We start from the raw sequence: 25,934 nt of genomic DNA on the forward strand, positions 1-25,934 counted from the left end.
TTTCTAGCTCCGAATTTGTACATTTTACAGGCTTCTGGAGAAACGGAGAGTTGGCTCCCTTCTCAGCCAACAGACGGGGTTTAATTGCTGTTACTGTCAGTGTAGTTGCAAATATCATATAAAAAGGGCTTTTTGGCTAATTGTTTTTAGAATAAAAATTCAGGAACTATGTATAGATATTATGCATCCAGGGTACTTTAAAGATCAAACTGTTTACATTACCCTTAAATACAGTCCTTAGCAGGAGGCGCTGGGATCTGTGAGTGACTGGGACACGAAATGATCCCCCAGGGCTTAAGATGCTGGAACAATATGACAGCAGTGACTTTTTGACTGGGTGGGGCGGGGGAGGAGGGCAGTTGGGGAGGGTGCAGTCAGCGCCCTTTGATTGGCCAGAGGCCCAGAAGAAGCTGGGTAATTTCACAGGCACCATTAACCTAAACTACTGCCTTCAGGCAGACAACCAGCGTCCCCAGCACAGAGAAGGCTGAATTCCACGGGCTTCTGGGGCTGGGGGTGGGGGTGGGCGAGGAAGGGGCTGCACTCCCGTGGGCTCCCTGAGAGCCTTAGCTGGTGGGGCTGAGAAGTAGGCCGGAGGCAGCCAGGTAGAGGCGAGCCTTTGGCACCTCGCCTCTGCAGCTTTCCCTCCTCAACCCAAATGGTACAGAGAGGATTTCTGAGCCAGGCAAATAAAGCAAATTCATAACGAGTCATCGCCATCCTGTTTTCGTGCTCAAGCCTCTCTCAAATTTTAATTTGGGAGCTTTTAGAAAGGCAAATTTATCTGTGACACCATCCAACTTCTATTTTATTGGAAGCCTCATCTCAAAGGATGCAATTGACTCCTGAGAAAGCTGTGGGCTTCTCCTTTTGATATTTTCCCAAATTCTCTGTGCGTGTGTGTGCGCATGCGTGTGTGTGCGCATGCGTGTGTGCGCTCACGTGTGCCCATTTGTTTTAGGGTTCTCTACTTATCGGATGTACAAACACGTAATGCATATTCACAAGGCAGCTACGGAAGTGTATATATATATACACGCGCGTGTGTGTGTGTGTGTGTATGTATCACATATATGTGTAATACAGCACAGAGTCCTGTATGCCAATATTTAAGCTATCATGTTTAATTTACTCAACAAACATTTAATTAGCACTTCCTACTCATGAAACACTGTCCTAGGCCCTGGGGGGTAAAGTGATAAACAAGTTAGATAAAGCCCCTGCCTCTGGGGGCTAACGTCCCCTGGAGTCTTAATACAGGTTTTCCAACAAATGTGCAGAAATCTGTAACGACAGCCGTCAAGTGAGCTGGTGGGATATATCAGTAGATCAGTATCCTTTTAATACAGGAGAGACAGTCCATTTGAGTGGAACAATAGCAAGTGAGGGTGGCACTGGGATTCCCTGCACAGGTGACTTCTCAGGGCTGAAGGGCCATGCCCCACTAGAATACTTTTGGGTGGTTTTAAGCTGTAGGTAAAAGTGCCCGGGGAAGGGTGCGTGGGACCCGCATATCCCATCCTTGTTTGTGGGTGTTTTTCAACATCTTCCTCCTCCCTGAAGCCTTCCCTGCTCACCCCAGGCATAACCAAAGTGTCCCTCTTACGACATCCTACTGTCTGTGCAATTCACCAGCCCTTATTACGTTCTGCTTTATGTTGATAGCTATCATTTTTTGTTCTAAGCTTATTTTGCTCTTTCAAAGAACACGTGGGGAAATTCTACTCAGTGCCTGGCCCTGGGCTCTGGGGGACACACAAATGAAGGACCCTAGCTTTGCCCATGAGGACCTGCCAGCCTAGTAGGAGGACAGGAGAGCAAAGCGTAATTACGAGGGCCAGGTGTATGACAGAGTTGTGCACAGGGCACCATGGGGGCAGGCAGGGGGGGGCTTGGCGGGGGAGCAAGAAGGTTCTCAGGCTCCACATCAGAGATGAGGCTTAGATGCTCCCCAAAGAAGCCACAGACTCCTTGGAATAGGGACCTTACCTAATTATCTTTATATTCCCCCATAGCTGGGATGATCATATTCTCTTGCCCTGAGATTTCACTTTTTAAAAATAGCATTTAACATCTGATTATAAAAAAAAAATACATACTACAGAAAATTTAGAAAAAGAGCTAAGCTCAAAAAAGAATATAAGGGTCACTCATAACTCTGCTACCCAGACCTAACTAACTTCTATGAATATTTTGGTGTGTACCCTTTCCCATTTCTTTGGGAAACTTTAGATTGTGCTCTATGTAATTATTTTTAGTTTTCTTCTCCTTGTCATGTGACAATATGGCACGAGTATTTTATTGATGTCCTTACACACTGATCTTCGGTCATTTTAATGGTTGCATAATATTCCACAGACCATAATTTATTTGCCCATCATTGCTTTGGGACAAATAGATTGTTTCTAACTTTTCACCATTATAAGCAACACTGTTGTGTGGATAAATTGCTCCTCACATCCATTATAACTTCCTTAGTATAAATTTCTAGAAGGAGATTGCTGGGTCATAGGCTATGTACATCTTAAAGGCGTGTGATATTTGATACACACTGCCAAATAACCCTGCAAAAGGTTTTTTTTTTTTTAACAATTTACACTCTCATCAGCACTATGTGAGAGGACTCTGGTGTTACTATTATCATTTTTTTTTTTAAAGAAACAAACCCCAAACATTGGCAAATAATGGCTGCAGTGGGTGAGGGAGTGGCATCAACACTTTCTTGTTTTCATTTGCATTTCTGACTACCAGTGTAGGTCTTCATTTTTCATATGTTTATTCTGTGTTTCTTTTTAAAGAACTTCTTATTTCTGTCTTTTTGCTCACTTTTCTATTTATTACAAAATAAATTAATAACAGTTAACTTTTATTGCGTGTATGTCATTTGTTGAGGGTGTGTCAGGCATTACCCTGAGTACTTTCTATACTGCTTTTTTTCCTTTGTTCCTTCCAACAGCTCATGAGTAACATACAATTGCAGTATTATCTTACTGATTTTTAAGTGACTCATATGTTAAAGATAGTAATCTTTTGTTGTCTATATCACAATTTTTTCCAATGTGTTGGTCGTGTTTCATTTTGTCTGAGGAGGTTTTGATCTGTGGAGGATTTATGTGGTTAAATTGATCAACTATTTCGCTTCTGTCTTTGCAAATATATGTTAAAAGGTCTTTTCCTATCTTGAGATCAGAGAATTACAAACAAATGTATATATATTTTTGGTTCTTTTATGGTCTAATTATTAACATTTAAATATTTAATCCATTTAGAATTTATTTTGGTTATGAGAAAGAGCTTCAATGTTATTTCCCGCTCCCCCCCCCCAAGATGATTAGCCAATCATCCCCATAACATTTATGGAATAATCAATTCTTCCCCCTTGGTTTTAAAATGATTCCTTTATAAGACACTGAGTATTTTAATCTTTTTCAGATCTTTCTCTTCTGTATCAATGATATGTCTGTGTATATTCTCAACAGTACCATCCTTCTAAATAATTGTAGTTTTATAACATGTATTAATATCTAGAGGTAACCTTAAGTTCCAATAAAAATCATACTGTTGGGTTCCTATAAAAATCCTTTTTTAATCGACAAGGAGCACATGTGAAAATTAATTTGGGAAATACTGATTTATGAACTTCTGATATCTCTCCTTATATTAAAGTCTTTCATCCTCCCTGTGAAAGTTCTTTTTTTATTGAAATTCTTCACATTTATTGGACAGTTTATTTATCAATGAACTAGTGATCGGGTCTTCCCTGGTGGCACAGTTGTTGGGAATCCGCCTGCCAATGCAGGGAACACGGGTTCGAGCCCTGGTCCGGGAAGATCCCACGTGCCGCGGAGCAACGAAGCCCGTGTGCCACAACTACTGAGCCCGTGCTCTACAGCCCGCGAGCCACAACTACTGAGCCCACGTGCCACAACTACTGAAGCCCGCACGCCTAGAGCTGTGCTCCGCAACGGGAGAGGCCACCGCAATGAGAAGCCCGTGCACGGCAACAAAGAGTAGCCCCCGCTCGCCACAACTGGAGAAAGCCCGCGTGCAGCAACGAAGACCCAACGCAGCCAAAAATAAATAAATAAATAAACGAATGATCAATACACTAGGGAGGTGTAGATTGTATGCTGAAATGTGAGAATTTCTGAGCATTCCTATGGTTAAGAGGGCAATCAGGAGGGGATATTTAAAATTGGAAACGTATTGGCCAAATCCCAAAGGTGTGATCTCTGAGCCCAAGGTGGTCACTACAGCGCCTACACCATGTTGGACACTCAATATTTCTGATGGGTTCACGTTGGCATACTGTCAGATATTTAGAGTGAAGCATTGGCAAATCCAAAGTAAAGATTCAAAGCAGTGACTCAAGTTGGCTCTTTAACCTATAAACGCACCCGGTTTCCTTGGCAAATCTCAAACGTCATGTATATGTGTATACATGTGTAATTCATTTCCCCATTGAATTTTGAGTTCCTTGAGGGCAGGAATTTAATCCTATTCTTTGAGCGCCTCCACAATGCCCAGCAGAGAGCTGAACTCAGAAGGCGTGTCCAGTAAATCATGGCTGAGTTGAATGGAATTCTCTAGCTATTATAACTACAGACAGTTTGGTCATTAGAAAGCAGCTGAGGAGGCTTCCTCTGGGCCGTGCTCTGCACTGGCTCCGTGGAGAGGACATGCCAGGCATAAGAGCCCTATTCTTTGCCTACACGCTGCCTAAGGAGAAATGGAGAGTGTCGGTACCGCAGAGGGTTAGAGCTGAAAGGGGCCTAGGGCACCAGGCTGGCCAGCTGTTCATTTTACCTGGGATGGTACCAAGGTCCAGGGAGATGAATGGTTCAGCTCAGTCAGTGAACCAGGTGACAGGAGTTCAGTGTGATTCAGAGGTGATGTAGTGGGCTTTAAGCAGAGTTTGGAAATTAAGGAGGCTTCGATTTGGGAGGGGAGAAGGGAGAGGATCCTTCTGGTAGGGGGATGGCAAGAAGAGGTTTGAGGTGGGAGTCGGTGGCGAGCAGAAGTGGCAGTGAGTGGAGGGTGCGTGTTTGTTGGAGGAAGCTGTTGGCAGACGGCTGCGGGGTCTATGTGGTCAGAGGACCCGAGGAAGAGAGCCTTGTTGTCGTCTGTCGGTGGGACGACGCAGTGTCGTGTGACAGCCTGGCCAGGGGATGACAGCATGAAAGGTGAGGTGGTCGGGCAAGTACCCTGGCCGGGAGAGTAGCTGGCAAGGGCTGATGCCAAGAAGAACTGCCATGCTCTGGGTAGAGGGCCAGATGTGCACTGGGGCAGGAAGAGGGCAAGCAGAGTCTTCCCAGGAGGCTGGGAAACCAGGGCACGTGCCCTGGGACAACTAGGAAACAAGACAGCCTGGAATCCAGTGCTAAATTGCGCGGCACAAAATGCTAAGTGGGCGGCCAGAGAAGGGGAAGGGTCTTGGAGCCACGAGGAAGGCACGCTGAACAACGTGGATTTTGAGCAGAACTTTTAAAAAAAAGCAGCTTTTGGAGAGAAGGGGGTTTCCAGGTGTATTGATCATGTCTTTTCTTTTCTGTATTTTTCTGATGCTTTGACATCCTGAGGGCTTGCTAATCCTGGAGAGACTGCCCCTCCCAGGGTTAGCTAATTCCTAGAGATAGCAAACCACTCACCTGCAAATACACCTTTCATTTACAAATCAGTCAACCCCGAGGCTGTACCCCCAAGCAGCTCTTCTGTCTAACTTTCACACACCAAGCCAATATTCCCTTGTCCTAATCACCCCAAGGTCAGGTACTAGAGACCACCCCCATAGCCCAGAGTCAGCTGATAGCCATTATTCAAACTCTCCAATCCTAAAATTGCTCAAACTTGCCTACCCTGCCTCACCCATTCCTTCCTGCAGAAACCACAGTAAAGGCCCTGGGCCATCCTTGTCTCTCACTCCTTCTGCCTCCTGACTGACACTGGTGCTTCCCCATGTGACCCTGCATGGCTAGACATGCCCCCTTCTCTTGGGGATTCTGAGTAATAAAACTTGTTTTAATGGTATTGATCTCTCCAAGTCATTACTCAGTCACTTCTATATCCTGGGTACAACCCAAATACAAGGGAGGGGAACAGACATCATGTTTGGGCAGCTGGTACAGAGGAAAGAGCGTGGACCTTGTGGGGAGACAGAGCTAGGTTCAGATCCCCCTCTTTTCCTCTGACTCTCCTTTCCTGCTCCATCTTCCCCAGACCTCACTTTCCATCACTGCCCAGGGACCTCCTGCTCTGTTTTTCTGTGAGTGGCCCAGCCAAATTCCAGTACTTTTTTTTTTACTGCCACTTACAGTTTGGGCCCCGTCAGTCCCCGGAAGCAGCCCTTTCAGCCTCACCTTCAACTGCGGTATGATGCTTTCCCTGCTATGAAGGAATTTCAGGCGCCTCTAAGGCCAACGGGGAAGAAAATTTGGGAGGAAGGCATGGGTAGACTGGGAGAACGTTCCTGGAACTACTAAAATTGCAGCCCTTGGCTGGGACCAGGTGAAGCTCACAAAATGCCAAACTTTGATTCTGAGACAGAGAGGACGTGAGAGCTGGGAGCCCAGCATGAACGTCCCTTTTCTCCTTCCCTGGACTTGGTTAATCACCCAGGGACTTAGGCACGTGCTAGGCGGTGGCTTTGCTCATTCAGCAAGCTTGGGACAGTGACAGGAAAGAGCAGTAGGATTAAAAGTTGGGACTCCTCAATTTTGGTTCACACTCTGCACCAATGAGCTTAGATGACTCTGGGCCTCAGCTTCTTCATCTGTAAAACGGAGGAGCAGGACCACGTACATCTGAGGGCCCTTCCGGCTCTGGACATCTAGAAATCTATGAAGCAGGAAGCAGTCCCTCCTCCAGGCTGCCAACCCCGTCCCAGCTTCAGGCATGTGCCGGGACCCTTTACTCCTCTGGGCAAAGGAAAATAAAAGGTCCCCTCATGCTGTGCCTTCAGGGTACAAGTGGCGGGGCTACACAGGACTGGTCCTCAGAGCCCCTGGAATGGCGGTTCAGGTTGACTCCCCGGAACTGGAGCCAGACTAGGGTGGGCTGAGTGTCCTGCCCAAGGCGGGGCTGCAGAGGGCAGCAGACGAGCTTCTTGGAGCCAATATGCGCAACTCCCAGCTCCTGTGGGAGAGTGCCAATTTCCTATTTACCTTTCACGACTTAGGAACAGTCCAGAATTTGACTGAGTCTGCCTCAAGGGGTGAATATACACTCCGTTTCCTTAGACATTTCCTCCTTGCTACCCCAGGCCTACCTGGCCTTCAAAGACCCGCCCACCCCTCCTCAGCTGCCCCCTCCCTGCACGCTCCCTTTGAGCAGCTGTCGCTCTTCTCTCTACCCAGTTCGCTACTTCCTGGTGTAGTAGCCTCCCTGAGGCTCCCTGAGGGCAGGTTCTTTGTCCTAACCTCCCTGAGGGCAGGTTCTTTGTCCTAACATCACAGCAGGCAGGAGTGGAAACCTATATGATGAGATGATGCTGGGAAATATTAACCTTGGCTTTGGAAAATCTTTGTCAGGTCATGGCTGTGCTTGTGGGGAGATACCCCCTTCCTCACCCCAGAAAGGAGGCCCATCACAGGGGGAGGGCTGGGGCAGATGCTCCACGTCAACCCAGGTCCTCTCATCAGCCCTGTGAAGTGGTTTTTGCTTTTTACACATTGGGGTTCACGGAGGCGGGTCATTGGTTCAGAAATACAGAGCGGCCTTAAGGACCCAGGTCCACCCCGTGGCAGGATCCCCGCTCCCACCACTGCCGCCTGCAGCAGAGGGCCCTGCTTACTGGCGGTGGGCCCCCAGGGAGGCACCTGTTCTTCCAGGACTGGAAGCAGCCCTGGGAGAGAGAGTCAGGGGTGGAGGCAGGGCTCTGACCTCTGCTACCAGGAGGCCAGTTCCCAAGCAGGCTGAGGTTTCTTTGGGGGACGTGTGCGTTTCTTAGGGAAAAGATAGAACATGAGCTCGCTCCCTGGGGAACGGTTTTGCAAAAGCACACGCAGACATGTCCCCACACGCATGCACACACGCGCACGTGCACACACGCGAGCACACGCATCCACACCCAGAGCCGCCACGGCACGGCTTCCCGGCCACGTCGGCCCTCCCCCCGCCAAACCCCGCTCTCCCTCCTACCCTATATGTGCAATCTTGTGAAAACTCCACCACTCTTAAGGTTAATAAGGCTCATTTGCTTAAGATAGCACCTGTTTCTATGGTGACTCCTGCCACCCAGAATCTGTTCATCAACTGAGACAAGAAAACAGTGACTTCCACCCTCTTTGAAAGGAAAAAGCGAATTCTTAGCCAAGGGCTTGACAGGCCAGTAGCCCAAGGAGCTCTGGGCGCTGTCTTGCACCCTATTTAAGTCCCTCCTGGCTGTCCCTCACCCACACCCAAGCAGAGCCCCAGATTCTGCCTGAAGACTCTGGACTGTGGTTTCCTTCCTTCATCTGTCTGGGAAGCAACAGAGCCCACTGCGGGGAAGTGGTTCGCTTTGTCCTGCCGCCTTGGCCTCCGATCTCTCCATACCAGTGCCACTGTGTCTTTCTGGGCCGAGGCTGGCAGGAGAGCCCTGGGAAGCGCCAGGCCTTCCTCCCCTCCCGCTGCCCCGACTGGGGGCCGTGGCTCACTCTGGGGCCTGCATCCCCGCAGACGCCCCCAGCACGCCTCCTGCCACGGGGTGGCTGATGCTCCCCGACCAGAGCTGTTCAGGCGTCACACTGCCCAATGGCCCACTCTGGTTCCCTAAGGTGTATGGCTGAAGTTGGCAACACCCACCTGACACGGGTGCCGACCTCGGGGCGTAAGTCACTAGGGAAGTAGGTTCCGAGGAGGGTGTTGCTAAGGACAAGCTCCCGCGACTGATTTACCTTTTAAAATCGACGGGAGCAGCTTCCACGTCCTCCCTCCAACAATCTCACTCTCTCCAGTGCTCGAAACGCTTTGTTGACCGGGAGGGCAAGTACACGGGGAATTGCGAGGAACTTGGAGCTTGTTTTATGTGCCGGGAGGCCCCGGGGGAGTGTGCTGCGCATGTGAATAAACATTTTGGCGCAAAGAAAGTTTGAGGACTGCTGATCAGAGGATCAAGAATCATAGACTCTCCCCGGTGCTCTTTATCACCCATCTAACTGTCTCATTCTGTAGGTGGGAGAATAGAGACCCAAAGACGGGCAGACCCTGGAGCGGCGTCTCCCAGCCAGCAAGTGACCTAGCACGCCAGTCTTCAGAGTCCTGGTCCCACACTCTCTCCAAAGGGTTGCCCGTTCTCCTGCTAAATAGACAGACTCCTCACAGCCTCCATAGCCCTCCACAGCCCCTGCCTCGCTGCTGCTCTCCTCTCTCCTCCCAGTGTGATGCTCTGCCCCAGGCAGGCTGGTGTCAGGCTCACTTATAAAAGCCCAGCAGCTCAGAGCTGGAGGAAGTATCTGAGAGACCATGGCACTCAAGTTCTTGCCCAGTGCCTGGCAGACGGCTTCTTCTTGAGCATCGCCTCCCTCCTCTCAGACCCAGGGATGTCAATTCCCCCTGATATATCCCAACGTCAGGCCTCCTCTCTGAGCATCTCTCCCGACTTCCAGACTCATTTCAATCTCCTATTTGAAATCTCCACTGGGAGATCTAAGGAGCATCTCAGAATTAACAGGTCTAGGACAGAACCTGAAATTTCCACCCTCACACCCCAACTTGCCCACCCTCCGGTGTTCCCCATCTAAGTGAAGGCGCTGCCCTTCGCTCAGGCCCCAGATCTAAGAGCCGTCCTTGGACCACCCTTCACCCTCCACCTCCAATCCATCGGTGAGTCCTGTTGGCTCTTAGCGTCACTAAAGACCCGAAGCTGTCCTCTCTGGTCCACTGCTCTCGCCTTGGTGCAAGCCACCCTTATCCCTCCCGAAGGACAAAGGGCCTCTTGTGGTCACCCTGCTACCACCCTATGCAGCAGTCAGAGTGACCATTAAAAACACAAAGTCGGGGGCTTCCCTGGTGGCGCAGTGATTGAGAGTCCGCCTGCTGATGCAGGGGACGCGGGTTCGTGCCCCGGTCCGGGAAGATCCCACGTGCCGCGGAGCGGCTGGGCCTGTGAGCCATGGCCGCTGAGCCTGCGCGTCCGGAGCCTGTGCTCCGCAACGGGAGAGGACACAACAGTGAGAGGCCCGCGTACCGCAAAAAAAAAAAAAAAAAAAACACAAAGTCGGGGCTTCCCTGGTGGCGCAGTGGTTGGGAGTCCGCCTGCCGATGCAGGGGACATGTGTTTGTGCCCCGGTCCGGGAGGATCCCACATGCTGCGGAGCGGCTAGGCCCGTGAGCCATGGCCACTGAGACTGCACGTCCAGAGCCTGTGGTCCGCAACGGGAGAGGCCACAACATTGAGAGGCCCGCGTAACGCTAAAACAATAAAAAATAAAATAAAATAAAAACACAAAGTCGGGCTTCCCTGGTGGCGCAGTGGTTGAGGGTCCGTCTGCCGATGCAGGGGACACGGGTTCGTGCTCCAGTCTGGGAGGATCCCGCTTGCCGCGGAGCGGCTGGGCCCGTGAGCCATCGCCGCTGAGCCTGCCCATCCGGAGCCTGTGCTCCGCAACTGGAGAGGCCACAGCAGTGAGAGGCCCGCGAACCGCAAAAAAAAAAAAAAATTCACAAAGACATTTTCATCTTCCTGTTTAAAATCCTCCAACAGCACATGTGTCAAACTCCCTGCCCAGGCCTGGACACAGGTCTATTTATTTATTCATTTATTTTAAAAATTTTATTGAAGTATAGTTGATTTACAAAGTCGTGTTAATTTCTGCTGTACAGCAAAGTGACTCAGTTATACACACACACACACACATATATATGTATATATATATATATATACATTCTTTTTCATATTCTTTTCCACTATAGTTTAGCACAGGATATTGCACGTAGTTCCGTGTGCTCTACAGTAGGACCTTGTTGTTTATCCATCCTGTGTGTAATAGTTTGCATCTTGGTCAGTGTATTATTAACGGCCTTTGGGGCTCTGGCTCTGCCTGCCACACCACCCCCGTGGTGCCCCTGCCGAGCTGCACGCGGTGTCTTAACCCTTCTGTGTGTCTCAGGCCGCTATGGACCATGACTCGCTCGGGCCCCTCTCCCTAAGAAGCCTTTCTGTAACCTGCAAACACTTAGTTGCTTTATGGGAGTTAAGATCTCTAGACGAATGACACCTTCGAGGTCCAGAAAGAGCTGAGATTTACGATCACAGAGTCACTTTGAGAAACAGGAAGGGAAAATGTGGTTTCCTGTTGGTGAGTGTAATATCCATCCACATCAAAACCCCATAACAATTTAATAAGCAGATGGTCTGAGACAACAGAGGAAACACTGAACAGAGTCTGCATGGGCTCACTGAAAACAAGTCACTCCCGACCGCTCAGACTTCTTTGTTCATGAATGCAGTGGTCCAGTGGACCAGGAGAAAGCGCTAAGTAAGCACAGTACAGCCTGACCGACCAAGGCTTTAGACCAAGTCGATCATGGTAGCCTTGTGGGCAAAGATGGTTTCAATGACTTTGGTGTTTGGTGGGTTTGTGGCTTAGTTAACAAACCGTTCCTGAAGAGCGTTAACTCATAAATTAGTGTCAACCTCCAGGGCAGTCCCTAGTGACATGCCATGGGAGTCTCCCATAGGCTCCACCTTGTTCAGTATCTTTATAGATAGCATGCTCACTGAATCTGTAGGGCACCCAAAGTTTCAAGGAACTGCTAATATGAAGGGTGACATAAAACAGTTAATTTTGGCAAATTTGGAAGGATGGGCCTGCATTGAAAAAAATTAAACTTAATAGGGATTAATCTCAAGTTCTATAGTTAGGTTCCAAATCAATTGCACAAGCACAGAATGGGGAAGATTTGGCCTAGCAGGAGTTCATGAAGGGAAAAGATGAGAGGAGTTTTCATTAACTTTTAAGCTAATTTTAAGCTAATAATAGAATGTCAAACCATAATGCAAGAGTTAAGAAAGTTAATATAATCTTAGATCCATCATAGAAGTAGAGGCTTTTAGATCATTGAAGATTATAAATTCCCTTTTTCTGCATCAGTCAGACCACCCTCTGTTCATTCATTCATTCATTCATTCCTTCAGCATGTGTTCAGCACATCTTAGGCCATGGGTTTCATTCAAGCACTGCAGATCAAATGTTTATAAAGTCAAATCCTTCCAGAGAAGAGTGCCTTGTGTAGTGAGGGGAGCAGAGAAGTAAATCAACGACTACAGTACAGAGTAGAGAGGGTTAGGATGGAGTTAAGTCCCAAGAACCATGGGAGAAGAGAAGGTGGGCAAGGGGGAAGGCTCCACAGAAGAGGTGACCCTCGAGCAGGGTAGAACCCACCAGGAGAAAGGAAAGGAAAGAAGGAAGGGAGGGAGGGAGGGAGGAAGAAAGGAAGGAAGGAAGGAAGGATGCATCTGCGATTGATAACCACTGCTGTGGGGCCTTGTTTATTTATCTCTGTCCTGAGACATTGAGAAGTCACTGAAGGCTTCAACTAGGGGAGTAACATGATCCTATTTCACTTTTAGAAACATCACCCATGAAGGAAAGATACTTTTGTAGGGGATGAGGTTATAGGAGGGGGATCCATTAGAAGTCTTCTGCAATAACTATCTAGGGAGGGGTGCTAAGGGCCTTAATTAGCTCAGCCATCTTGGCTTTTAATTCTATATTTACGATTCTTTTTTTCTACCCCATTCAAATGTCTGAGCTTTTGGTTATTCTGTTCTCTTCCTGGAATGCAGTCTCTTATATCCTTTGACTTTTCCAGGCCTGCTCATAATTTAAGCCCCAGCACAACTCCTATCTCCACTGTGAAGTCGTCACAATATGATATCACCCCATCCAGCCATCTATTCACTTGCCCAGCCACTATCTATCCATCCATCCATCTATCCATCCATCCATCCATCCATCCTTTCCTTCATTCTTTTATCCATCCTTTCCTTCATGCCTTCATTCATTGATTCATTCAAAATTGACTGAGGGCCTTCTATGTTCTGGGCACTGGCTAAGTGCTCAGGATATGACACAGGTCTGCCCACTAGGGACTCATGGTCTAATAGGGAAAAGAGATTCATAAATAATAACAAACTCATATGACGAGGACGCTAGCAGAGGTTTGACTGAGTGTGGTAGGAGCCCAGGGTGGGACTGACTAACTCAGTCTGGGGGCGTCAGAGCAAGCTTTTCAGTGGAGGTGACATTTGAGCTGAGCCTTGAAGGAGGAGTAGCTGCCTCACTGTAAAGGGGAGAGTGATCTGAACTCTCACAGCTATTTGAGTCTAAAGGGCCCAGTTGAGTTGATGCTAACCCCCGTGAGTTCTACTCTCTGTTTCCTTTACATTAGCCCTGTCTTTCCAACTGGGGAGCAGGAAAAACACATTTTAAATCCACCTAACATTTATTCATCCAATTATCTATCTATCTATCTATGCATCTATCATCTATCTGTCATGTGTGTCTTACATTATTATTTTTTAATAGCCGCAGTGCTGAACACAGTGCGGGTTAAACAGTTGGTCCCAGCGCTTCCTGGTTAAGTCCTTTGCCTGTGATGGCTCTTTTCCCTTAAGGTCTTTTAAGTGATAATCATGTGGACAGTTCAGTCTCCAGCCAGGCCCTTTTCTACCTCTTGGGAGTGACATAAGCTCTTTACTGCCAAAGGCTCAACTTCCTAAGTTTCCTGTGGAGGATTTATGGTGATAGTAGGTGGAAGGAGTAGAGAACCAGCAAGTAGGTAGCGCCTACTAAGTGCCAGGTGCTGCGTATTTTACACATTTTAACTCATTGTGTCCTCACAACATTCCTGCGAGTTTGATGCTAGTGTCCTCTTTTTTTTTTTTTTTTTTTGGACAAATGATAGTTTTTGCATACATGCCTATGTGGCTTATAAAATTCTTTTTTTTTTTGCTAGTGTCCTCTTTAACAGTTGAGGGAACAGACTCAGAGTGGTGAATAATTTGGAATAATTTGCTCACAGTTAAGTCGGAGCAGGTGCCTCCCAGATCCATTCTCTAAGGCCCAGGGTCAGAGCTGTGCTACGGCTGAGGTGGGCACGGCCAACAACGGAGGTGAAGGGTAGGGGGCCAGGAACCTCAAACCGCACTGCTCACACCAGCACCGCTGCCCCTTAGCAGCCACGCCTGGCCCTGACATAAGCTGTCCCAGGGACCAGGCCTGGGTAGCAGGGGGTGGAACCTACCTAAACTCTAGAGACCTAACGTGGTGTCATGATAGTGTGTGCAGGCTCTGCGTTCAAATCCCAGTAAGTCACTCACCAGCTGTGGGGTCCTGGACAGTCACTTAACCCCTCTAGGCGTTAATTTTCTTGTCTAGATGACCTTCCTCTTTGGGCTTTTGTGAGGATGAAATGAGAAATTCATGAAAGCACAGTGCCCAGACATGCTAAGTGTGCAAATATTTTATCTTCTTTTCTCTCTTCCTCTTCCCTTTCCTTTTTCTCCTTCCTTTTATTCTTCCTTCTTTAATCATTATTGTTGTTAACATGTTATAAGGATATAAGTTCTAAGAGGAGTATCTCCACCCAGGAGGGGAAATATGGCAGGTGGAAACACTGTAGACACCAAGGGGCACACCTTACAGGTCATCTGCTCTACCTCCTGTGTGTGGGGGGATTGGGGGGGAACATTCCTGGGTCACCCGTGACAAAGTACCTTCAGTGCTAAGTACTCCCTCCAGTGCGGAGTACATGCTCAGTTCTTAGGCAGTTCCAAATCTTAGAAAGTTCTTTCTTATATGGAGTCCAAACTGACTTCCATGTAAATTTCACACACTGGTTCTAATTCTCCCCAGTAGAGCACAGCAGGACTTCCCTGTTTTCCAATTCAATTTCTTCAAATTTTAAAAGAAACCTTTAAAGGATCCTGGAAGTCGGTTCTCACGGCTTCCCTTGGTGGTTCCAACAGGGCAGCCATCCCTGCTCTCCTGCTGTGGTTTCTACAGAGCCTCACCCTTCTGGTTGTTTCGTTCATGGTGTTTGCTGCCTTTCTTAAAATACTGTGGCCAGAACAAAAGACAGTATTCCAGGTGTGGTACCAGCCATGCGCACCCACAGGACCTTCCTAGGATCAAGGAAGTATCACCATGTCGAATATGCTGCCACTGGCGCCCTTTGTCTCTGCCTCAGCACATGTGCTCGGGGTGGGGGGCTGGGGCCCAGGGGACGGTGACGAGCCCAGGTTTCTCATGGCAGGGCAGGGGGTGGGCCTGGACGTCTGGTCTCAGCCTCATCCATCTTACAGCTTTGGGGCATCTACGGGTGTGTGTGCTCGAATGAGGGGTAGGAGTGTGTGTGTGTGTGTGTGTGTGTGTGTGTGTGTGTGTGTGTGTGTGACAGAGAGAAAGGGAGAGAGAGAGAGAAAGAAAGAGTTTTCTGCCTGATCCAGGAATGCTCCTGGATGGCAGAATTGGTTTCCATAACGACTTTCTGATATAAACATATTTGATAAAAATAAGTTAACTGCGGAGCTGTGGTGGAGCACAGATTCTCAGAGTGCAGAGAGAGGGAGAGAGAGAGAGAGAGAGAGATGGGGGAGAGAGAGAGGGAGAGAGAGGGCTCTTCAAAGAACAGCATTTCCCTTTTTTGCACTCCTCCCGGTCAGTCTCCCTATACACACCTTCCATAAATCACCTAAAAAGCTTTGTTTCCCATATTCCTGTATATCCTGGCCCCCTTCCCGCCTGTGCACATAATATTCATGTTCTCTCTCCCCCTTTCTCCTTAGTTACCTGAAGCACTACAGTATGTATGGGATAATATGATAAATTCATTTCCAATTCACTGCATTATCCCTTGAATATTTTAATGACTCATTGAATGGAGTAAAAAAAGCTGTTTCAAATGAACAATTATGCTGCATTAGTCTAAGGGTTGATTCTATTTAAACAGTGCTCACATGGATAACAGGACACAGCGACCTCGGCATCCGAGAGCTAATTTGGCTCTTATCGCCAAATAATTTTACACTGCAAATTACCATGAAAACCTAAAGGGCTTTAAAAACATTCATCAAAAGATAATATTCCACTTTGTAGCAACATTTTATTTAAATTATTTTGAACGGGAGCGAAGGCATCTCTGTGGCGGGACAATGACAGCCAAGTGGGGATAGTGAGAGATAAGGAAATGGTGAGGGGTGCTGGGTTGGGTTAAAAATAAAGGTGGGAAGCGTTGGGGTCCTGACAGTGGGAGACACATCATAGGCCTGACTGGCACTTGCAGCCCAGCCCTGTGTGCCGGCTGTCGTCTGGGGTGACTCCAGGGGACCCTGATCTGGACCAGGGGGTCACAGGGCAATTCCCAGAGGCTGAATGATGGGGCAGACCCCCTTTCCCCCAACTACTTCTCCCACCAAAGTAAGTCTGGGTCAGGTTGGTGCCTCCAGGCTAGGCCTGGATCCATCTAGACTCCAGAGGCAAAAGGATGAGCTACTTTTGGGACTTCCCTGGTGGTCCAGTGGTTAAGAATCTGTCTTGCAATGCAGGGGACTCCGGTTCTATCCCTGGTCGGGGAACTGAGGTCCTACATGCCACGGGGCAACTAAGCCTGCATACCGCAACTACTGAACCTGCGCGTTTCACAAGTAGGCACACCACAACTAGAGAGAAGCCCGCGTGTCGCAACGAAAGAAAGATCCTGCGTGCCGCAACTAAGACCCGACGCAGCCAAAAATAAATAAATAAATAAAAATGAAAATAATAATAATAAAAAAGGATGAGCTGCTTTCACCACATGGTTTGTGTGTTGGGGCCTAGAGTTGCCTAGAGTTCTTACTTTGCAAAACGTGAGTCCAACAGCCTAAGGAAAGTTGTTAAATCATAAGTAGCTGCTGTGGTCAGATCTCAGAGTTGGGGCGGTGGGAGAGAGAGTCACATTGACCAAGGCCCTACTCTTCTGTTCTGTGCCACGACCCTTAAACTCATCGAACATTGGGAAATAGATATTATTATCATGCCCATTTTAAGGATGAAGAAACTGAGGCTCAGAGATTCCCAACTGGAAGTGGCAGAGCCTGGAGCCTCCCTCAGTTCATCTGGGTGTCCACGTACACACCTGGTTTATAACCAGGGCCTCTGCATTGCCCCCATCATCAAACGCTCTTTAGGGCTCCTGGATCCAAACCGACATGCCCTTAGGGAGCATATGCCATGCGTTGCAGGTGTTTATTACTTAAAATGGACCCTCACAGGGCAGGGCAAAGCGTGCATGGGCATGTGCACAAATAGCAGCAGCAAAACTAAAAATACAGGTCTAAAGAAAGAAAGGAATTAATGAATCCTATTTCCTCGGTTTGACCTCTTCATCTGAACATGTGGTCCTGATGAAGACTGTTTATGCTTCTTCTGTTTACTTATTTATTCTTCTTCTGTTTATTCTTGCTTTGGAGCATACAGAAAATCAGATTATATAATTATATATATATTTAAATTTTTTTTTTTTTTTTTTTTGCGGTACGCGGGCCTCTCACTGTCGTGGCCTCTCCCATTGCGGAGCACAGGCTCCGGACGCGCAGGCTCAGCGGCCATGGCTTACGGGCCCAGCCGCTCCATGGCACGTGGGATCTTCCCGGACCGGGGCACGAACCCGTGTCCCCTGCATCGGCAGGCAGACTCTCAACCACTGCGCCACCAGGGAAGCCCTATATTTAAATTTTTATTGGATCTGCTGCTCGATTGATTAGGAGCGAGGATAAATTTGCCCCTTTATATAGTGCTTTTCTCTAGGGAGGCTTCTCCTTGCTGCATATGTAATTTCCCTTTTCCCGTCTCAATCCTGAAGAGCAAGGATTTGTGTCAGTTTTACAGACAAGAAGCCACGATTTCAGAGAGGTCAAGTAACTTGCCTGAGATCTCTCAGCAGTGGGACCAATAATTCCAACACAAGAGTCCTGACACGTGCTAATCACCCAGCTGGAAAGCAAGGGGCTATGATCCCAGCTCTGTTTATTGGGTTACCCATTTATCTTATTCACCGAACATACTAAGAGGTCCTCTAAAAAAACACCTCTCATTATGGAAAAATCCAATGCTATAGAAGAGTAGACAGAATAATGAGCCCTTAAGGTCCTTTTAATTCAGCCCAGAATTGCTTTGCACTTACAGCTGCCAAAGGTTGAGGGCACTGAATGAAAGGGAAACATGAACTTGCCGTTTCCTTTTCTTTCTTAAAACAAAAAAGATATTCAGGACAAATTTTAGAATCATTGACGGTTTCTAGGAAGATTTTCTTTTTTGGAAGAAAAAAGGTACCCTTGTCTCCTTAATTGTTCTTGGTGTTCTTTGTCACCAATCATGACAGTCTTTGTGGAAAGTATTAATATACCATCTTCCTGTGTTCAATATTCCCATTAACAATAAAAAACGTAATGAAAATATCTGCATGAAAAGCCCTGAGCGCTAATTTCAGAGACAAATAGAAGATGAACCACCAATAAGCATTTCTTCTGAAATGAATGATGCAAATTAATTGATATCTTAATTAGGCTTTAGCACGAAGATTATTAATTAGATTGAATTAGAACTGAAAGCATCTTAAAGGAAAAGCTGGGGATGTGGCACTGGGGGGAAGGAAAGATGTTATGTGTCAACGTTCTGTTCGAAATCTTTTTCGCTCAATGAGAGACTATCAAAGAGGGGACCCAGAAAGACAGCACGCTTTATTTATCAGTCCCTGCCTGCCGTGGTCTGACCAGGTTTGGGGACTAAAGTCTAGTCTTCTCCCTGAGTGAATGAGAACCCACAGGTATAGGGAGTTCCGGCCCCAGCCAGCTCCTGGTGCCCTCATAACCCTACCCGCAAGCTGCAGCCTCCTTCCTCTACCCTCCTAGAGTAGAAGCCCTCAGAGTGCAGGGAGTCCCCCTATTTTGTTTGTGTTTGTAACCCCAGTGCTAGTGCAGGGTCTGACTTTGAGCAATCATGATAACATCACAGCAAACAGTTACATAGAACTTTCTATGTGTTCTGGGTCCTGTTCTAAACACTTAAGAAAACTCGTTTAAGCATCAATAACAACAGTCTGAGGCAGGGACTATTGGGATTCCCACTTTACAAGCGAGCAAATTGAGACACAGGTTGAGCAACTCCCCTCCACCCACCCCCACCCAACCCAAATCACAAAGCTAATACTGGTGGATTCAGATTCGAACCACAAGTCTGGGTCCAGTTTCCTCACCCTGAAACACTATGCCGTAACAAATAATGGTCAATCCACACTTGTTGAATGACATGAACAAGGGTGCCATGAACGCCTGGTCCCTCCTGATGGACTTCTCTCTAGCTCCTAGTTTTTATTTAAGGACTAGAGCTCTACCCTACTCTGTCCTAGACCCCACCAGTCTCTCACTGGGGGCTGCAAATATTTCACATATTCCTAAGGACTGGTTTATACTCTGTTTCAACCTGGACAGGCAGTCCAAAAACTGTCCCTACTGAGGGGCTCCCATGGCCATGGGGCAGCCCACCACCCAATTAGGCCTGAGTCCCTAATTACACGGCCAGCCTAGGTTCCACCAAGTTTGCCTCTGTGGCCATTGTGAATCGCAGGGCCACTGTCATTCTATATCTGCCGTGACTTCATGGCATGCCTTATTGCTGAGGTCGCTTGCTGTTGAGGGTTATGATAATATGTAGGGTTTGCTTTTATGGCGGGGGGGGGGGGAATCCAAGATAGTTATCAACATTCCCTGGGGAGGTTCCCTGGAAGCATCAACCTGTAAAAGGTAACCAGGAACAGAGCCCTGGGATGACGGGGGCTCTGTTTCTGATTATGCATACCATTTTACAGAAAGGGCACCATGACGTGCCCCTCGCCACAGTGGAGTTGATGAGAGAGTTGTGGCGTGAAGCCTAACCACGTGGGATGGTGGTTTGGAGTTCGGTCGCCTGGATTGAAGACCCACCTCTACAACCCCCTCGCTGAGAGACCGCATCATTCGATCTCACCAGGCTTTGTTTCCCCATCTGTAAAATGGGGATAATGCCTGGTTCACAAAGTGATTGCAAGGATTAAAAGGAAATTGTGCAAATTGCTTCACAGATAGGTGATATTAACAACAACCCAGGCATTCTGAATCTGCTGTCTTCCTTCCAGCTGCTAAACCCCTCCTGGATGCCTGTTGAATGCGGATGCCCTGTTCTCTCCGGACTGACCCAAGTGGTGCCCAGGAATCTGCATTTTAACAAGCTTGCCAGCAGATACGAACGTGCTCTAACATTGGGGACTGACAGCTATCACCAACACACAGGAGATGCTTCTGGGTTTGGTTAGAGCCCTCTCTTCCTTTGGCCGAGGTCCACAGCCTGAGACCTACACTGGCCTGGTTTTTCTATTGGCTGTGCAGCTGGCAGAACGCGGGGGCCGGCGGGCAGGCCGAGTGGACATAGCTGGGGAGAGCTGCTGCTTCCTGCTGGACCCTTGCATCAGGGCAAGTGGGTGAAAACGCGGCGGAAACCCAAGCTTCCTCCGGCCTGAGCGGGAAAGCTGAGGGCCGCACCCGGGCAGGTGGCCGTGGTAAGCTCTGTGGCTTAGTGGTCTCGCCGGCCAGCTGCCACCTGCCACCTGTTCTGCTTCTAAGCTGGGCTGCTGGGGCTAAACCCATGTTGGCATCACAAGGCTTGTGCGAGAGAACTGTCCTGGCCTGTATTGGGGGAGGGGAGGCTTCAGGCTTGGAAGAGAGGAAGCCTCATGGCTCCAAGGCCCCTTCTACTCTGAAATGATTCCATGCACATTCCATTTCATTCCAGTTTCTGAAATTGGGACTCAGAATTGCCCAGTAGAACCTTCTTACAGGCAGCCCTGTGCAGGGGGGCAGACTGTAAATATGATGACCAGAGCAGTATTCTTTTCTTGAGAGTTTCACCCCCTTGTGGCCACCTTGTGCCTGTGCTCTAATTTGGGGCAGGATCCAGGATCTTTCCCTTTTGTGCTCTCAGCTCCCCTCCCTCCACTAAGTCAGGTCTCTCCCCCAGCTCTTCCCTTTCGCATATTTATGGTGTTTCCAAGGCTCTCCATGAGGCCGAGAGGGCGCTTGGCCAGGGAAGGGTGATGGAGCAATGACCCTACTTTCCCTCAACAGCCCGGCTCGGCCTCTGTCCCAGAAGCTGCTGCCGCAAGTCTCCCTGGAGGGAGCCCCTACTTAGGCCGTAGCCAGGGCTATCCCTGAAAACAGGCTGCTCCCCTGAGCGTCCTATGAAGGGCCTATGGTCACTGGGAGGGGGTTGGTTGCCAGGGTAACCCGCCACACACCACCACGTCCCCACTCCAGTGGTTGTGAGAGCCCAGACTTGCCAGGAGAGTCAATAGCTAGTTCAGACCAGTACCCCTTCCTCTGCCCCGTAGCTCTAGAAGGAAAAACACAAAGTCCTTATAGTTGTGGTACGTGCTGTGTTTTACAGAGTGCTCTTAGGACACTCTAACTGGATGATCACGACAACCACATAGCAGAGGTAACACGGTTCCCACCTTACAGATAAAGACAAAACGCAGAGAGACTCCATGACATGGTGGAGATCATTGAGGTGGGAACCAGCCCAGCCTGGATCCAAACGTAGTCTTTCTAGGTCTGGGTTCCCACTGTCTTACAGGGTTGGTGCCTTTGCACATGTGGCGCAAAGGCCACCGGCAGGCTTTCTAGGCACAAGATGTGTGGATGCCTGATGCTAGTGTGGATTTTCCCAAAATGCACTGCCACATGCTCGTGAACAAAAGATTCAACAGTCAAGTGAGGTTGGAAAATAAATGCATGTTATATAATGCATACTAGGATATTAAAAGCTCTAAAAGGCCCTTCAGTGAGGGATGGGATTAATACATTTTAACCCAGAGTCCCCGAAACTTGCCTGGCAATGGAGCCTTTTGGTTTTTTGTTTTTTCACCTAATGCCCATTAACAAGCCACCAAATCTGCATCCCTCAGACCTACTCTGGAAAGGCTGAGCCGGGCTCCTTCGTCATTATGGTTGACGACAAAAGGACAAAAATGAGGGGAGGCCACTTGTTTCTGTACAAAGAAAAAGAGATCGCCATGCCTCCTCCATGCCCCTTGGCCCATCAGCAGGAGACGCTGCAAGAGTCCCCTGCCACCTGGACTGCACAGAATCACCTGGTGCCCCCAAAATCCAGGCCCCTGGCAGTGGTGTGCTGGAGCAATTGCTACATTTTCAGAAAATTTGTCATTCACTCATTAAATCGTTAACTTGAAATTGGCCACGGTGGGAGTCTTTCTTTACACTACAGAAATCAGCAAACACTACAAATGGGGGCTTTCTTCCCACTTATCCTGAGATAAGGATATCCTGATCCTGTGTATCACTGATCCTGGGTCATTTTCTGAAATTATTAGAAAACATGGGCGAGGCTGTGACAGCTGGGCATTGGGGGCAACCTGACACGGAAGTCCTTGCTCATCAGAGTCCCCAGCCCTCTTGAATGAGAGCTGAGAACTGTGCAGAATGATAATTCTCCAGCCCCAATCGCCAGTGAATCAGAAAGTGCCTTCTGGCCGGCTTACCTTGATATCTGTCACCAGCCAGTGTCTCCAGAATCGAGCTTTGGGAGAAGACCTGCTGGGGGCATCTGGATCCACCATCACCAGGATGTAGGCTGCACCCTGTAACACATTACCAGAAAGAAGTGTAGCATCGTGGCTAGAATTTGGAAAGGAAATCTACAAGGTGCAGACACTCCTTTTACCTCAATTCCAGCTGAGAGTGGCTGACCAACACCTAAAGCTTCCTACTCGATTCATCCCTGTTCTCATGCCATTCCTCTTGTGTCACATGCTTATTCTCAGAGGAATGAAGTCTATCAAGTAGGCAGCTTAATAGCTTGGCTTTCCCTTTATAAAGAAGAATAAATCAAACAAGCATATTTACTCGGCACCTAGAAGTCTGTAACATCATGCCAGGAGCTGTGGAGGAAACAAAGAAGCCTAAAACAGGGCTTCTGCTCTCAGGAAGCTCACAGTGTGGTTGGAGCGACTTGTCCATTAACTCAGCAAATACAGGAGAGCTTACTCCATGTCAGGAACTGTACCGATTGCAAGGAATGCTCAGATTCATTTATCTCTTCAATAAGCATTTACTCAACACCTATTATGTGCCAGAAACTGTTCTAGGTGCTGGGAATCCAACAGAGAACAAGCAGGTGTGACCCATACTTTCAGGAAGATTTTACTCTAGGTAAGAGACACAGATTAAAAAGAAAGAAAAAAAAAGAGCAGAAGCAAGAAGAGCTACAATCCTGCAGCCTGTGGAACAAAAAACACATTCACAGAAAGATAGACAAGATGAAAAGGCAGAGGGCTGTGTACCAGATGAAGGAACAAGGTAAAACCACAGAAAAACAACTAAATGAAATGGAGATAGGCAACCTTCCAGAAAAAGAATTCAGAATAATGAGAGTGAAGATGATCCAGGGCCTCGGAAAAAGAATGGAGGCAAAGATCGAGAAGATGCAAGAAATGTTTAACAAAGACCTAGAAGAATTAAAGAAAAAACAAACAGAGATGAACAATACAATAACTGAAATGAAAAATACGCTAGAAGGAATCAATAGCAGAATAACTGAGGCAGAAGAATGGATAAGTGACCTGGAAGACAGAAGGGTGAAATTCACTGCTGCAGAACAGAATAAAGAAAAAAGAATGAAAAGAAATGAAGACAGGATAAGAGACCTCTGGAACAACATTAAATGCAACAACATTCGCATTATAGGGGTCCCAGAAGGAGGAGAGAGAGAGAAAGGACCCAAGAAAATATTTGAAGAGATTATAGATGAAAACTTCCCTAACATGGGAAAGGAAATAGCCACCCAAGTCCAGGAAGCACAGAGAGTCCCATACAGGATAAACCCAAGGAGAAACACGCCGAGACACATAGTAATCAAATTGGCAAAAATTAAAGACAAAGAAAAATTATTGAAAGCAGCAAGGGAAAAATGACAAATAACATACAAGGGAACTCCCATAAGGTTAACAGCTGATTTCTCAGCAGAAACTCTACAAGCCAGAAGGGAGTGGCATGATATACTTAAAGTGATGAAAGGGAAGAACCTACAACCAAGATTACTCGACCCAGCAAGGATCTCATTCACATTTGATGGAGAAATCAAAAGCTGTACAGACAAGTAAAAGCTAAGAGAATTCAGCACCACCAAACCAGCTCTACAACAAATGCTAAAGGAATTTCTTTAAGTGGGAAACACAATAGAAGAAAAGGACCTACAAAAACAAACCCAAAACAATTAAGAAAATGGTCATAGGAACATACATATCGATAATTACCTTAAACGTGAATGGATTCAATGCTCCAACCAAAAGACACAGGCTTGCTGAATGGATACAAAAACAAGACCCATATATATGCTGTCTACAAGAGACCCACTTCAGACCTAGGGACACATACAGACTGAAAGTGAGGGGATGGAAAAAGATATTCCATGCAAATGGAAATCAAAAGAAAGCTGGAGTAGCAATTCTCGTATCAGATAAAATAGACTTTAAAATAAAGAATGTTACAAGAGACAAGGAAGGACACTACATAATGATCAAGGGATCAATCCAAGAAGAAGATATAACAATTATAAATATATATGCACCCAACATAGGAGCACCACAATACATAAGGCAACTGCTAACAGCTTGAAAAGAGGAAATCAACAGTAACACAGTAATAGTGGGGGACTGTAACACCTCACTTACACCAATGGACAGACCATCCAAAATGAAAATAAATAAGGAAACAGAAGCTTTAAATGACACAATAGACCAGATAGATTTCATTGATATTTACAGGACATTCCATCCAGAAACAGCAGATTACACTTTCTTCTCAAGTGCACATGGAACATTCTCCAGGATAGATCACATCTTGGGTCACAAATCAAGCCTCAGTAAATTTAAGAAAATTGAAATCATATCAGCATCTTTTCTGACCACAGCGTTATGAAATTAGAAATGAATTACAGGGAAAAAAACACAAACACGAGGAGGCTAAACACTATGTTACTAAATAACCAAGAGATCACTGAAGAAATCAAAGAGGAAATCAGAAAATACCTAGAGACAAATGGCAATGAAAACATGAGGATCCAAAACCTATGGGATACAGCAAAAGCAGTACTAAGAGGGAAGTTTATAGCTATACAAGCCTACCTCAAGAAACAAGAAAAATCTCAACTAACCAGTCTAAACTTACACCTAAAGGAACTAGAGAAAGAAGAACAAACAAAACACAAAATGAGCAGAAGGAAAGAATCATGAAGATCAGAGCAGAAATAAATGAAATAGAAACAAAGAAAACAATAGCAAAGATCTATAAAACTAAAAGCTGGTTCTTTGAGAAGATTAACAAAATTGATAAACCATTAGCCAGACTCATCAAGAAAATGAGGGAGAGGACTCAAATCAATAAAATTAGAAATGAAAAAGGAGAAGTTACAACAGACACCACAGAAATACAAAGCATCCTAAGAGACTATTACAAGCAACTCTATGCCAATAAAATGGACAACCTGGAAGAAATGGACAAATTCTTAGAAAGGTATAACCTTCCAAGACTGAACCAGGAAGAAATAGAAAATATGAGCAGACCAATCACAAGTAATGAAATTGAAACTGTGACTAAAAATCTTCCAACAAACAAAAGTCCAGGACCAGATGGCTTCACAGGTGAATTCTATCAAACATTTAGAGAAGAGCTAACACCCATCCTTCTCAAACTCTTCCAAAAAATTGCAGAGGAAAGAACACTCCCAAACTCATTTTATGAGGCCACCATCACCCTGATACCAAAACCAGACAAAGATACTACAAAAAAAGAAAATTACAGACCAATATCACTGATGAATATAGATGCAAAAATCCTCAACAAAGTACTAGCAAACAGAATCCAG

General features: G+C 47.0%; 1 protein-coding gene across 2 annotated transcripts in view; it reads right to left on the reverse strand.

The window, feature by feature from the left end:
* PEBP4 (phosphatidylethanolamine binding protein 4) overlaps nucleotides 1-25,934 on the reverse strand; it is a 257,125-nt gene that overhangs the window by 76,939 nt on the left and 154,252 nt on the right. For both annotated transcript variants that reach the window (XM_060015166.1, XM_060015165.1), the window contains exon 4: nucleotides 22,552-22,650. In XM_060015166.1, the coding sequence (XP_059871149.1) occupies nucleotides 22,552-22,650 (99 nt within the window). The remainder of the gene's footprint in view (nucleotides 1-22,551; nucleotides 22,651-25,934) is intronic.

The sequence above is a fragment of the Delphinus delphis genome, chromosome 6, assembly GCF_949987515.2.
Source record: "Delphinus delphis chromosome 6, mDelDel1.2, whole genome shotgun sequence".
NCBI classification, from domain to species: Eukaryota; Metazoa; Chordata; class Mammalia; order Artiodactyla; family Delphinidae; genus Delphinus; species Delphinus delphis.